General features: G+C 43.5%; 1 protein-coding gene across 9 annotated transcripts in view; it reads left to right on the top strand.

Annotated features, from left to right (window-relative positions):
- KIAA1217 (KIAA1217 ortholog) overlaps positions 1–14,632 on the top strand; it is a 411,023-nt gene that overhangs the window by 198,233 nt on the left and 198,158 nt on the right. For 8 of the 9 annotated variants that reach the window (XM_075271664.1, XM_075271662.1, XM_075271660.1 and 5 more), the window contains exon 2: positions 1,513–1,793. In XM_075271664.1, coding sequence (XP_075127765.1) covers positions 1,513–1,793 — 281 coding nt within the window. Of the gene's footprint in view, positions 1–1,512; positions 1,794–13,767; positions 14,024–14,632 lie in introns of those variants that run through there. The other variant, XM_075271670.1, reaches the window with a different exon arrangement.

The following is a 14,632-nucleotide window of genomic DNA, read 5'->3' as shown; positions in this document are numbered from 1 at the left end:
AGCGAGCCACAGCCAACAAAGAGTGAAGTCGAGAGAATTAGTGGTGAATTTATAGAGCCTTGGAAGGCTTCCAGCCTGGGATATATTTGGAGCTGGGGGACTCACTTACTCCCTGCACTTCTGTTTTAGTTCCAGCAACTTTACTTGTGATTTGGAGGCGATACGGAATGTGGCTGCGATTCTGTGAGGGATAAATACTTCACCGTATTCTCCCTTAAGGTCACATAACATCATTTCAATAGGAAAAAAAAACCTATTGTTGACATTCTACGCTGGCGCTGTCCAAGTTATTCTGCTGCGGGAGACACAATCCTATTAACTATGTGTTTGCTGGCCACGTGCTGTTCATAGATGTTCATATGATGTTATTGCTCTAAATTCGTGGGTATAGCAACCAATTTGACCTATAGGATCAGGTCTAAAAGACGCTTTCTGATACACGATGGGAGAAAGCTAACGTTCAGGTTCGGAACAAGCAGCCTTAAGGCCACCATAGCGAAACTGGAAGTGTGGCCCCACTTTACAATGACTACATTAAACAGTTAATCTGAGTATCTGGAAAGCTTATTAATATTTTGGTCGCTCTAAAGCACAAGAATAATACACACAGTGATGTCACAGTACAGAGATAATACACACAGTGATGTCACAGTACAGGATAATACACACAGTGATGTCACAGTACAGAGATAATACACACAGTGATGTCACAGTACAGGATAATACACACAGTGATGTCACAGTACAGGATAATACACACAGTGATGTCACAGTACAGGATAATACACACAGTGATGTCACAGTACAGGATAATACACACAGTGATGTCACAGTACAGGATAATACACACAGTGATGTCACAGTACAGGATAATACACACAGTGATGTCACAGTACAGGGATAATACACACAGTGATGTCACAGTACAGAGATAATACACACAGCGATGTCACAGTACAGAGATAATACACACAGCGATGTTACAGTACAGGGATAATACACACAGTGATGTCACAGTACAGGATAATACACACAGTGATGTCACAGTACAGGGATAATACACACAGTGATGTCACAGTACAGAGATAATACACACAGTGATGTCACAGTACAGGGATAATACACACAGTGATGTCACAGTACAGGGATAATACACACAGTGATGTCACAGTACAGAGATAATACACACAGTGATGTCACAGTACAGAGATAATACACACAGTGATGTCACAGTACAGAGATAATACACACAGTGATGTCACAGTACAGGGATAATACACACAGTGATGTCACAGTACAGGGATAATGCAGAGGAACAGCAGCACACCTGCCTATATCCAAAGAGCTACACAGCAAAACCATCTTTATACCAGAGAGCTTATATGCATATTAACAAAGACAGTATTATCTTGGCAGCGACTCACAAGGGGGAAATACTGTTACATTGTATATGTTTTGTATAAAGTAATATAACACGACATCTCATCTTATATTCTTATGTATATCTTTCAGGTCAGACAAAAAACAATACATTTGGAGGCTCTTTAGATGATACAGAATATCACCAGTCCAAGGAGAACCTATCTAATGGAAACAGTCATACCCCATCCAAAACGGGGCGGAATATTCCCAGGAGACACACAGTAGGTGGGCCGCGTAGTTCTAAGGAAATCTTGGGAATGCAGACATCGGACATGGACAGGAAGAGGGAAGCCTTCTTAGAGCACCTCAAGTACAAATACCCTCATCATGCAACTGCAATAATGGGTCACCAGGAACGTCTGAGAGATCAGGTATGTCCTGCTACAGTGCACTAGACGACGGCGCTACTTACCTTACATTACCACTGTGCGATTATATCCCCATAGCTGACACACGCAGTAAATTATTATTATTTAGGGCTATCAAGGTGATTTTGACTCCTTGTGACTTTTTGAAGAATACTCCTCCAGGACGTCTTGTCTTCTGCTTGAGTTTTCAGGTGATTATTATCATGATTTCCGTGACGGCGTCCATCCATCTTGTCACCGGTGATAAATACATAGTCTATCAATGAGCGAATACGAGGCCCTGGTGTTTCTGCAAACAGAATAAAAATGTCATTTTATAGAGAATCTCATAAAGTGGCTTCATCGCCGTTGTGGCAAGTGAGAGCAGCAGTCAATATGGATGGACTCATATAGAGCATTTCTGCGGTACAGTCTGCAAAGGTTTATTAATAATAATAATAATACATTTTATTTATATAGCGCCAACATATTCCGCAGCGCTGTACAATTTGTAGGGTTCAAATACAGACAGAAAGATATGTTACAAAGAAAGTCATTTCACACAATGGGACTGAGGGCCCTGCTCACAAGAGCTTACAATCTATGAGGTAGGGGGGTGACACAAGAGGTAGCAGGGGCGCAATTGTTTATACAGAGGTCAGACACTGTTGTAATAGAGGTGACTGTCATTACACAAACATAAAACTTTATGAGCGGTCACTAGTCGTGTCCTTTAACATGTGGATGGAGCTTGGACATATAGAGTTATCCTGAGATGGCATCATATCATGTGGGGAAATGTGAGAGCGGGGACAGAGGGGGGTTAAATTTTGCGGATTCTAATGACGGCACGGAAGGGTTACATTAGGAATTGGTATAGGCCTGTCTGAAATGATGTGTCTTTAGGTTGCGCTTGAAGCTGTAGAAATTGGGAGTTAATCTGATTGTCCGGGGTAGAGCATTCCAGAGAAGTGGTGCAGCTCGGGAGAAGTCTTATGTACGAGCGTGAGAAGTTCATATTACCCTATATATAACCCTATATATCAATGAGCTCAGCTTCTCTCCTCTATCATATAACCTATATATCACAGAGCTCAGCTTCTCTCCTCTATCATATAACCTATATATCACATAGCTCAACTTCTCTCCTCTATCATATAACCCTATATATCACATAGCTCAGCTTCTCTCCTCTATCATATAACCTATATATCACAGAGCTCAGCTTCTCTCCTCTATCATATAACCTATATATCACAGAGCTCAGCTTCTCTCCTCTATCATATAACCCTATATATCACATAGCTCAGCTTCTCTCCTCTATCATATACCCCTATATATCACAGAGCTCAGCTTCTCTCCCTCTATCATATAACCCTATATATCACAGAGCTCAGCTTCTCTCCTCTATCATATAACCCTATATATCACAGAGCTCATCTTCTCTCCTTTATTATATAACCCTATATATCACACAGCTCAGCTTCTCTCCTCTATCATATAACCTATATATCACAGAGCTCAGCTTCTCTCCTCTATCATATAACCCTATATATCACAGAGCTCAGCTTCTCTCCTCTATCATATAACCCTATATATCACAGAGCTCAGCTTCTCTCCTCTATCATATAACCTATATATCACAGAGCTCAGCTTCTCTCCTCTATCATATAACCCTATATATCACAGAGCTCAGCTTCTCTCCTCTATCATATAATCCTATATATCACAGAGATCAGCTTCTCTCCTCTATCATATAACCCTATATATCACAGAGCTCAGCTTCTCTCCTCTATCATATAACCCTATATATCACAGAGCTCAGCTTCTCTCCTCTATCATATAACCCTATATATCACAGAGCTCAGCTTCTCTCCTCTATTATATAATTTCTGTCTCTATCACTCTTCCCCCATAGATTGTAAGCCCTCGCGGGCAGGGCCCTCTACCCCACTGTGCCAGTTGGTCATTGTTAGTATTATATCTACCTGTATATTTTGTGTATTGTATGTAAACCCCCAAATGTAAAGCACCATGGAATTATTGGTGCTATATAAATAAACAATAATAATAATAACCTATATAATTAATCCGTTCACTCAGCCCTAGAACTATTCTGTGTGAGAATGAGATGTAATTTGCAGATATGTTGCAGAGATATGGCCCCCTTACTGTTGATCTGCAGGAGCTCTTGGCTGTATGTGTCCACTCCTTGAGGCAGCTGTGAAACTCACTTGAAGCTGCGCACATTATTGAGGTCAGGAGGAAAAGATCAGACATGTTCACCTCCTACTGTGCCAGCATCTCCTGCTTTGAAAGCTGCTATAATGTACCACAAAGTACATGGATCACTATACGGATTACTACGGTGCTGACTTTGGAGTCACCTTGTAGGGTTTGCTACTGTTATTTGTGGATTTCAACTTCTCAGAACATCCAGTGTTATAGTTTTCACTAGCCATCCAGGACATTGATATGCTAAACTGCCGAGGCAGCCGGGAATATAATGATATTAATATTTGTGAAGAATAATTGAGTGTACTTTCCTAATCTGCTGTTTATAGGGATTTATTTGTAATGGACAAATACAGAAATGTGACGCTTTGTTTCTAATACGTTTTTTTGAATTCTGATTAGAATTGCTTTTGATGTTTCATTTATTGCTCAGTCCCTCAGTTCTGCAGATCTTCGGCTTATTAATCTAATGTTCAGTATTCAGTCACTGACCGCCGCCATGGTTAAGACGGGATTGTCTAGTCTTATGTAAATAAAGTGCACAAGGAAAAGTTCTGCAACTTTCTAATATTCTCTTTGACTCTATATCTTAGTATTTTTAACGTCTCCCAAGTGGCGTAACTAGGACATGCCCCCCCCCCCCCCCCCGACCAACGCCAAAGACCCCGACCGACCAACCCCCGAACCCCCCTTGCGTTCCTACACACAGTGTTATGCCCCATAGTGGCCCCTGCACACAGTATTATGCCCCATAGTGGCCCCTGCACACAGTATTATGCCCCATAGTGGCCCCTGCACACAGTATTATGCCCATAGTGGCCCCTGCACACAGTATTATGCCCCATAGTGGCCCCTGCACACAGTATTATGTCCCCATAGTGGCCCCTGCACACAGTATTATGCCCCATAGTGACCCCTGCACACAGTATTATGCCCCATAGTGACCCCTGCACACAGTATTATGCCCCATAGTGACCCCTGCACACAGTATTATGCCTCATAGTGGCCCCTGCACACAGTATTATGCCCCATTGTGGACACCCATGAACACTTATTATTCTCGGGGGTCTTTTCAAACCCCCGAGTATAATAATCGGAGACCCAGGGGAGGGTACAATCATAAAAAAACCCTTTTACTTACCTATTCCTGTTTCCGGTGATGTCCCTGCTGATGTCGGCCATCTTCAATGAAGTACGGGACATCCCTAGACCAGCGCCTGCATCAGGGATGTCATACAAGTAGGCCTGAAGTCTACCTGGAGCCAGGAGAGGTAAGTAAATAGGGCCTGTTAGGGCTAGTTCACACGTGAACTGCCCGCGCGGGTTTTGACACAGAGAGAGACGCGGCGAGCCGCGTCTCTCTCTTGTCAAAACCCGCCTGCCGCGACCATCGCTGTCGTGGCTTAACCCTCTGCTGTCGGCTCAAATGAATGAGCCGACATAGGAGGGAGCTGCCGGGGGCGGAAGCCGCGCGGCTGAGCCTGCGCGGCTTCCGCCTGAAGAAAGGACATGTCCTTTCTTTTCTCCGCTAGCAGCAGCTCGCCGCTAGCGGAGAACAGAAGCCCGGCGGTCTCCATAGACCACCATTATAAGGGGAGGTTTTGGACGCGAAATCCGCTGTCAAAAACCTCCCCTTATACTCACGTGTGAACTAGCCCTTACAGTAACGGCCTATTAAAAGAAAAAATGCAGCGGTAGCGGCTGTCACCGGGACACCTATTGTCCCGGGCCCTGTGGTAGTTACGCCCCTGTGTCTCCGCTTGTTGTCGGTGAACAGGACAAATTGTAGTTCACATGTAAAACCTGAAAACCCATTTGTTGTGGGCTTCTATGAGGAATTGCACATAGAAAATCTGCATGGGGTCATCATGAAAATTTTTCTGTGGTGCAGGTTTTTTAAAGGGGTCCTCCTCTTCCACCAAGGTCATATTTTACAGATAACCTGTTCAGAACCTGCATACATTTTGACTGTCATGGTCACGTGTGTTTACAGGTCAAGACTAAGGCCTCTAAAACCTGCATGATTTGCTGCTTCAAGTTTCCTCAGATTTGATACAGGAAAGATCCATAACAAATCTAATACCCTGTTCATATCTGCTTTTGTATTCCGTCCGGGGAGAGTCCGCATGAAACGCAATTGCAAGTGCTGTGCCTCACGAATCAATCTTGCGGGCAGTGTACGTCAAGCACACGGATCCCATTATAGTCTAAGGCAGGGGTCGGCAACCCCTGGCACGCGTGCCAAGACTGGCACACGAGGCATATTTTGCTGGCACGGCAGCCAGCCTGAGACTTCACACTAAATTGAGAGAGAGAGCGCGTCCTTTCAGTGCTCTGGTAGAGCTGCGGAGTAGGACACGCCCCCTTCTCTCTGCCCACCAATCAGAGGTGAGCCTCTCACTGCACAGGATAAGGGCTCCCTGGACCTGCTGCTACATGTGAGGAGGAGCTCCTGCCGTCTGCAGCCCTGAGAAGCAAAGTGAAAGTAAAACCACCAGGTACGTGTGTTACTAACTATTCTCATTAATGTCAGGCATTTGGTTTTATTAATTTAGTTTTAGTAACTCCATGTGCCTCACATTAATAGCAGTTAACCCCATCATGCCCCTCACATTAACCCTGTGTGGCTCACATAAGGGTTACTGATGTGTGAGACATATGGGGATACTAATAAAGGACCTATATAATGAAGATATTCACTTATTACCTCCATATGTCTCACATATCAGTGTCCCTTATGTAAAGCACACAGGGGGTTAATGTGAGGGACATGATGGGGTTAACTGCTATTAATATGAGGCACATTGAGTTGTTAACCTGTAATATACATGACCAGACTCTTTATCTACAACTGTGGATAAAGTACAGACCTATATATTTCAATTGACCCATATATACAGCCATTCTTTTTGTGGCTGTGTATCTGGGCCAAATTGAAGAACTGAAAACTATGGAACAGGTCCTATATCTGTCCTATACATGTCTTATACATCCCCTATATCTGTCTGCATTTGCAGCCCTGTCAATTCATTTTTAACATATAGGTCAGTGAAAACCACATGCTTGCTACTTGTATGAAGGAGGTGTAAGGCTGAGGCCCCACGTTGCAGAAATGCAGCATTTTTGTTGCAGATTTTGATGCGGTTTATTTCAACCAAAGCTAAAAATGGCTACAGAAGGAATGGGAAATATATAGGAAGCTTCTTATACGTCTCCCTTCTCCTCAATCCACTCCTGGCTTCGGCTCAGAAAAACACAGCAAAATATGTAACAAAAAAAGCTGTGTTCCCTGTGCCTCAGCCTTAGGCTAAAGCCCCACGTTGCAGAAACAGCTTTTTTTCGTTGCAGATTTTGCTGTTTTTTTTGAGCCGAAGCCAGGAGTGGATTGAGCAGGAGGGAGACGTATAAGAAGCTTCCTATATATTTCCCACTCCTTTTCTAGCCATTCTTGGCTTTGACGGAAAGAAAAACGCAGCCAAATCTGCAATAAAAAAGCTGCATTATTGTAATGTGGGGCCTCAGCCTTAGTGTGATTCTATTAGGTGGTGACACTGTAACTAGATGCAATTATAGCCAAATCCAGCTCCTGGGCACCAGTGTGGCCACTTTGTTGTAAGTGTGACACCCATTAATTCCTGGCTGGGGTTTTGCTGTTACTGCACCACCAAGAACTAAAAGTGACAAATTAATCTGCGTTTCACTTAGGGAGCGTTCACACTACCGTCGGTGTCCGACAGCTAGTGTCCGCTGCTAATGTCTGTTCAAAATCTTGTGTGGACATTAGCAGCGGACATTAGCTGTGTCTGTGACATTTTGCATTGATTTAAATGGACACCGGGTGCGTTCGTTTACTGTTCGTGGGTGTCCTTAAGTGTCCGTTCCCAAAGATGTCCGACTTTTCAAGCGGACAGAAAAACCTACATGTCGGGTTTTGCTGTCCGCTTGAAAAGTCGGACATCTTTGTGAACGGACAGTTAAGGACGCCCACAGACAGTAAAAGAATGCACCTGATGTCCATTTAAATCAATGCGAAATGTAGATGTGAACCAACCCTAAGATTGCAGACTTGTGGTCTTTCCTCTATAATTTCCTTTGCATCTACTTCAGGTTTCGGCTCAAAAATGCACCAAAAACTGCATCAGGACAGCAATATGTGAATCCTGCATGTGTGAAGGAGACCCAAGGCAATGATTCAGTCTATCTACATGCGGAAAGCTGAGAGGACTCGCTTTGTAATTGTATACAGAGGTCAAACTAAATATAAAAAGCTCACAACACATTCCACTCTATATCCAATCGGAAATTACGTCTGTTAATTATTAACCCTAACGTGGCAGCCCGGGTCATTTTCTTGACAAGTGTTTTCTCTGTGTCATGGTTGGACGGTTATGAAGATCATTACATCTCTTATCTCCTCTACCTCATAGACCTGATCAATCTGCCCTTGTACTGTCTTGGAAAGTTTTAAGTTATTACTAAAGTAATGTAAGTAATTCTTGTATTGGAGAAAACAGATGACTATTGATGTTTTTATTTAAAGGAATGTTCAAAGATCAGGAAAGAAGGGTTTGCTTTTTTATGTAAACAGCGCCACTCTTAGCCATGGGCTGTGTCTGGTATTGCAGCTCAGTCCCATTTAGAAATGAATGCATTCCCAAGGTTGATCAGATGATCGCCCCATCATCAAGTGCAAACTGATGCTTGTATGCCTGCAGTGGCCACTACAGGTGAAGTGCAGTACTACACACAGCCATTTTTTAGATGAATGTCCACCTACACAATACAGTCACAGCTGGAGTCTGCCAGTAGGGACCTCTTCTACAGTATATCATCCGTACACCCTTATAGGGCCTATGTACAGCCTTCGTCCTTACGAGACAGCCCTTTTCACACAATTAAACCGAGTCTCTACCATGTTTTTCAAGGATCCCTGTGTGTTCTGTTTTTTACATAGACCGATTCACTTCAGGTCCCAAAGTATAAAGCATGTTCTATTTATTCATGGGTCCCGGAGAGCACATGATCGAGGAATTTGGTTGTGTGAACAGACTCTAAGGGTTGAATGTTCAAGGAATGACAGGATTGTGCACTTTGGAACTTGATGATAATTTTTATTACGTGATAAGTATTTAACTATTTCATAACAGTTATGTCAAAAATTTTTAGCACAGAACTGCAAAAGAATCTAAAATCACACAAATCCTGGTTAGGGAAGATATTTCTGTTATCCCTTGGAAGGGGTTGTATCCCCACCTCTTCCCTAAAGAAGTTCAATAATGACTAAATATAGAATATTTTTTTTATCATGTTCAACTTTTTTAGAGACACATCGGCTCCTGCAGTTCTGATTCTGACCACTAGGCCAATTTAATATGCTAAGACTTCCTGTTTAGTGTAGATTTCCTTGCAGCAGTCACCTCACTTACAGCACACTGATGATCACTTTGATCATGTATGTGTAGATAAGACACAGAATCCACAATAGAGTATTTCACATCTTATCTAATCCCCCTCCATCCAATGACCTCTGTCCAGGTCACAGAGCATGCCTAGAAAACTCTCCCATACAAGTGAATAGGGTCTGCTCCAGACCATTGTGTCTATGGCACATGGTCCTTTTATAGGAAACAGGAAGTCACAAGCTATTTTAGGCTTGGTGGAAAGACTTGTAATTACAAGATTTTTAGGATTTACCGTAAGTCTTTTCTTTTAAAGGGATCCTATCATTCAGATGGAATTTTTTGTCCCTAACACGTCGGAATAGACTTAAGAAAGGCTATTCTTATCCTAGCTTTAGATGTCTTCTCCGGGCTGCCGTTCCATAGAAATCCCGGTTTTTGCCGGTATGCAAATGAGTTCTCTCGCAGCATTGGGGGCGGGCCCCAGCGCTCAAACAGCACTGGGGGCGTCCCCAATGCTGCGAGAGAACTCTCCGTCGACACCTCCATCTTCATCAGGATCGTTCTCTTCCTGTGTCCTCGCTTACTGTGTAAGCGGCCATTTTTCTTGTGGCCGCGGGCATGCGAGGTCGGCTCTGCCCAAGGCCTAAAAGTTTCACCGCCTGTGCTGAAAGAAGACACAGGAAGAGGATGTACTTGAATAAGATGGAGGTGCCTCTGGAGAGTTCTCTCACAGCATTGGGGACACCCCCAGTGCTGTTTGTGCACTGGGGCACGCCCCCAGTGCTGCAAGACAACTCATTTGCATACCGTGAAACCGGGATTTCTACAGAACGGTGGCGCAGAGAAGACATCTAAAGGTAAGAGAAGAATAGCCTTTCTTAAGGCTATTCCGACGTGTTAGAGACAAAAAAATTCCATCTGAATGATAGGATCCCTTTAAAATTAGAATTTTTTATAACGCGTGGATAACCCCTTTAAGATCAGATCTCGGAAATATTCTAAAATTCAGACCCCAGGCCAAATCCTAAATTTCAGGATCCTGTATTCACACTCTAGAAGACAAAATTTAGACCCAAGATCTCATATTAGAGACTACATCGAGCCACAAAATTCAGAGCTTAGGCCCAAGACTAGACCCCAGACACCAACCTTCTCCACTTTGCACCAATTTTGCTGAATCTGTCCCATTGTGTCCCCAGCTTATAATGTCATTTTGATGATCTCTGCAGTACTAAACTGCAATACTCCAAGTCAGCAACATCTGTAATTTGCATTAATGTAAAGGTATGGGAACATTTACAGATTTGCTGATCAGGAATGTTTTCTTTCCAAAACACATCCAACCAAATAAAGACTGAACTCAAATTTTATTAACTCCATTTCATGTGACAGTTTGAGGACTGATATTTACAACTAATTTCACCGTAATGTACTTTTTTTTTTTTTTTTTTTTAATTTCAGAAGTAGGGTTCTTAAAGGGGTTGATCATTTGGCCAAATATAGGATGACCAAGGATGCCCCCTGGTGGAAACCCCTATGATTTACTGTAATCTGGAGGAGAACCTGGTAGTAAGTGAACAGTTTATTTGCAGCACCAACATATTGATTTAATAGGGTAAAGGCAACCTCATTTTCAGTGTATTTTTTTTTTTCAATTGCATTTCACTATGTGGGGGTTTTAGCTTAAATATTACATGGTACCCTTTAAAATCAATGGGTTGTCCATGTGATGCAGAGGTGCGCTAGATCTTCAGAGTCACTCTCTGCCCTGGCTGGTTATATAGATAGAAATATAATGGACTACTACATACATATATAATATAGAATATAATCGTACCATTGCACTTGTAGGGTCAGTCATACATCAGGATCCTGCAGTCCTTCCATAGGCTCCATCACATTCTACACATGATCCCAGTCTATTTATAACCCAATTATAAGACAATTGAGGACCTTTGACTCCAGCAGTGGAGCAGGAAGTCTAGCTCAGATCCTGCCTCATCTCCCCGTGACCTGGGGCTAGAATATTAACTTCCACACGCTCCCAGTCTGCAGGATTACTAGAGCGGAGGGTCGCCTGGTGCGGTGTAGGTGTAGGCAGTCAGGCATACCAATCGTCTTACTCATACAATTTAAAATGGTCTCAAAAAATAATTCCAAGCAGTGTGTATTATGTATATACCCCTATATCCCTGGATATGTTATTATTTTCCTTGTTTTTTGCATACCTATTTACATCTAATAGATGAATTTGTCGGGTCTATCATTACCACTGCGTCATAGAGGGGGCCGTGAATAAGGGGAACAACATCTGCGCCAAGTTTGCATGTTCGCGGCTTCTTTCCAATTGTTTCCTCCAGGTTTCCTTTTACAGATTCCCAATAACCACTGGCCCACCAAAGTACTAGAGCAGGGGTAGGGAACCTTCGGCTCTCCAGCTGCTGTGAAACTACAACTCCCAGCATGCTCCATTCACTTCCATGGCAGTTCCAAGAACAGCAGAGCAAGTATGCATGCTGGGAGTTGTAGTTTTGCAACAGCTGGAGAGCCAAGGTTCCCTACCCGTGCTCCAGCACAACAATGGTCCAGAAAGAAGAACCCATATTTGGAGGTTGGGCCCTAAGATTCTGGTGGGCCCAAGGAGCTCCAGTCCAACACAGATAACACCAAGTATTGTGGTGTAAAGCTGGCCATATGGGTGACAGCAATCTCATCCAACTGGCCAAACAGTGCATGGGTAGTAAATAGGAGAGGGGAGACACAGATGTGAACAGAGCCCAACTTAAAGCACCTATTGCAATGAATCTGTAACAGGACCCTGGTCTACAATGTGCCACTGTTACTGGGATCTTGTTACAGCTGCTACCTCTGCATTCCCATACACTTATGTCTCCGGTTATGTAAATACTAGCACGTTCATTTTAGTTGCAGAAACGCAAGCACTTTCCCTATAAATTTAATGGAAGGGGGGGGGGGGAAGAGAAACACACTGCAAAAACTCAAATGTGGGGCCTTAGCCTAAGTCACATAAAGGCCAGGGACCTGCGTAATGTATTTGGCCGCAGCGTTTTACAGTACCTGGGGAATGGCAGCCCATTCTTCACGGAGTGCTGCACTGAGGAGAGGTATCGATGTAGATCGGTGAGGCCTGGCATGAAGTCGGCGTTCCAAAACATCCCAAAGGTGTTCTATAGGATTCAAGTCAGGGGTCTGTGCAGGCCAGTCCATTACAGAGATGTTATTGTCGTGTAACCACTCCGCCACAGGCCGTGCAGTATGTACAGGTGCTCCATCGTGTTGTAAGATGCAATCGCCATCCCCGAATTGCTCTTCAACAGGGGGAAGCAAGAAGGGGTTTAAAACATCAGTGTAGGCCTGTGCTGTGATAGTGCCACGCAAAACAACAAGGGGTGCTAAGCCCATTACTCCATTACCGATGGAGGGCGCCACAAACTTGTAAGTCATTTTCAGCCAGGTGTCTGGATACTTTTGATCACATAGTGTATGATTTAGGCTAGGACTACAAGGTGACCTTGGTCTTAACTCCTGTCACTCAACCAAGAATCAATTAAGTTGTATTGCAACGCTTAATGCGCCGTGATCGCAACTTCAAGTCCAACTTTGCTCAATCTTATTTCAACTAGAAGTCGCCCTGTCTCCATTCACTACCATTACTAAAGGAGTCACCGGGCAACCTTTGGTTGTGCTATGGGAATCGCGGCCAACGTTGCCGTGTAGCCCTAACCTTAAACCCAACGCGTTTACACAATAGAGAGCGAGTCTTCCAACATTGTCAGGTTTGACCGGTCTTACTCTCCTGTGTCTAGGAACCCTTACTCTTGACGTTACCCTTCTGTATATACTTGAGAGTAGGAAATTGGTTTGCGAGCCCCTCAGGGGACAACGACTGATAGGATTGGATATTTTATTTCAGCAAAATTCTAAATTTAGGGGAAAAAAATTACAATTTTTATGGGAAAAACATAAAAAAAAATATGAGTGTAGTAAAATATAAGCTTATAAAATAGAAAGATTGTTTGTTTAGAAGGGTAAACCCTGGCGCGGCCGAATTCTCGAAGCCTCCAGAGCTGCCAGCGAGGCCGAGTGGCACTATAGGACAGATAGGGACATTGTCAGACGGGGAGGGGCAGATAACGTCAGGCCATTGTTCTGCTCATGACCAGTGGCCCTCTGCAAAACTCATCAAGCCTCTTCACTAGGGAAGTGAACACACAACCCTGCGAGGACCGACGTGCTGACAGCTCAGGAAGGAATATGTGCTAGAAAAGAAAAAAAAAAACTTTAAAAAATTTTTTAAAAAAACTTTTTTTTTTTTTTTTTTTTTTTTGCATTAGCCTGTAGATGTGAGAAGTAGTAACTTTGCCAGGTGGGGTTGTAGTAACCATGGAAATGTTATGATGTCACGGTCGGGAGAGCATGTCAAGACAGCCGAATCGACGTGTTGCAGCGGCAGAAGAAGGTCCCATAAGCTGCGAGCACAGGAGGGAGATGGGGCCAGTGTTTACCTGACAGCCTAAAAGGAATACAAGTTTTTGGCTCCCGGACTGTGGATTGTAGCTTCAAACTTTTGCCGGACACCTTGTCACCTGTCCCCAGGTAAGCGCTGACCCCCCCCCCCCCCCTTAAGAAATAAGTAACTTATTGCAGACAAATCTTATCGCCCCGACATACCAGATCGTATTTGCAGAGCATAATAGCAGTGCTAATATTGGATTTGTTATCGATAATGTGCAGGTAACAGCTTATTAAAGACATGCAAAGGTGCAGATGTAGCAGAGGGGACCTCACCCGACACAGCAGAGCTGAGTTTGTCGTTTCATAGTATTACAGTGTGCAATGGCATCGGTAGTCAACAGTCATAGGAAGCGACTTGATGCTTTATGACCCATTCTTTACATTTCGCACCTTAAATGTTGTATGGAGGCGTGACGCCCTTAGGACGGTAGGTAAAGCAATTCTATTAACTTACCTGAGCTGTACCGATAATACCGTACTAAAGCGTTCAAAGACAAAATCAGCTCTGCTATATCTATATTGAGGATTGATCGGCGCTTGTAAAAATTTGACGGTATTTAGTGGCAGAAGATCACACGTGATACTTCTGCATAGTCTGCGTGCTCGGACAAGCAGGAACGCGAACGTTAGAAAACGTGTAAAGTAAAAGTGAGAACTGTCGTGTACATAGATGTAGCAGAGCTGAGTAGT

The sequence above is a fragment of the Leptodactylus fuscus genome, chromosome 4, assembly GCF_031893055.1.
Source record: "Leptodactylus fuscus isolate aLepFus1 chromosome 4, aLepFus1.hap2, whole genome shotgun sequence".
In the NCBI taxonomy this organism is placed as follows: domain Eukaryota; kingdom Metazoa; phylum Chordata; class Amphibia; order Anura; family Leptodactylidae; genus Leptodactylus; species Leptodactylus fuscus.
This window is presented reverse-complemented; position numbering and strand designations above follow the sequence as displayed.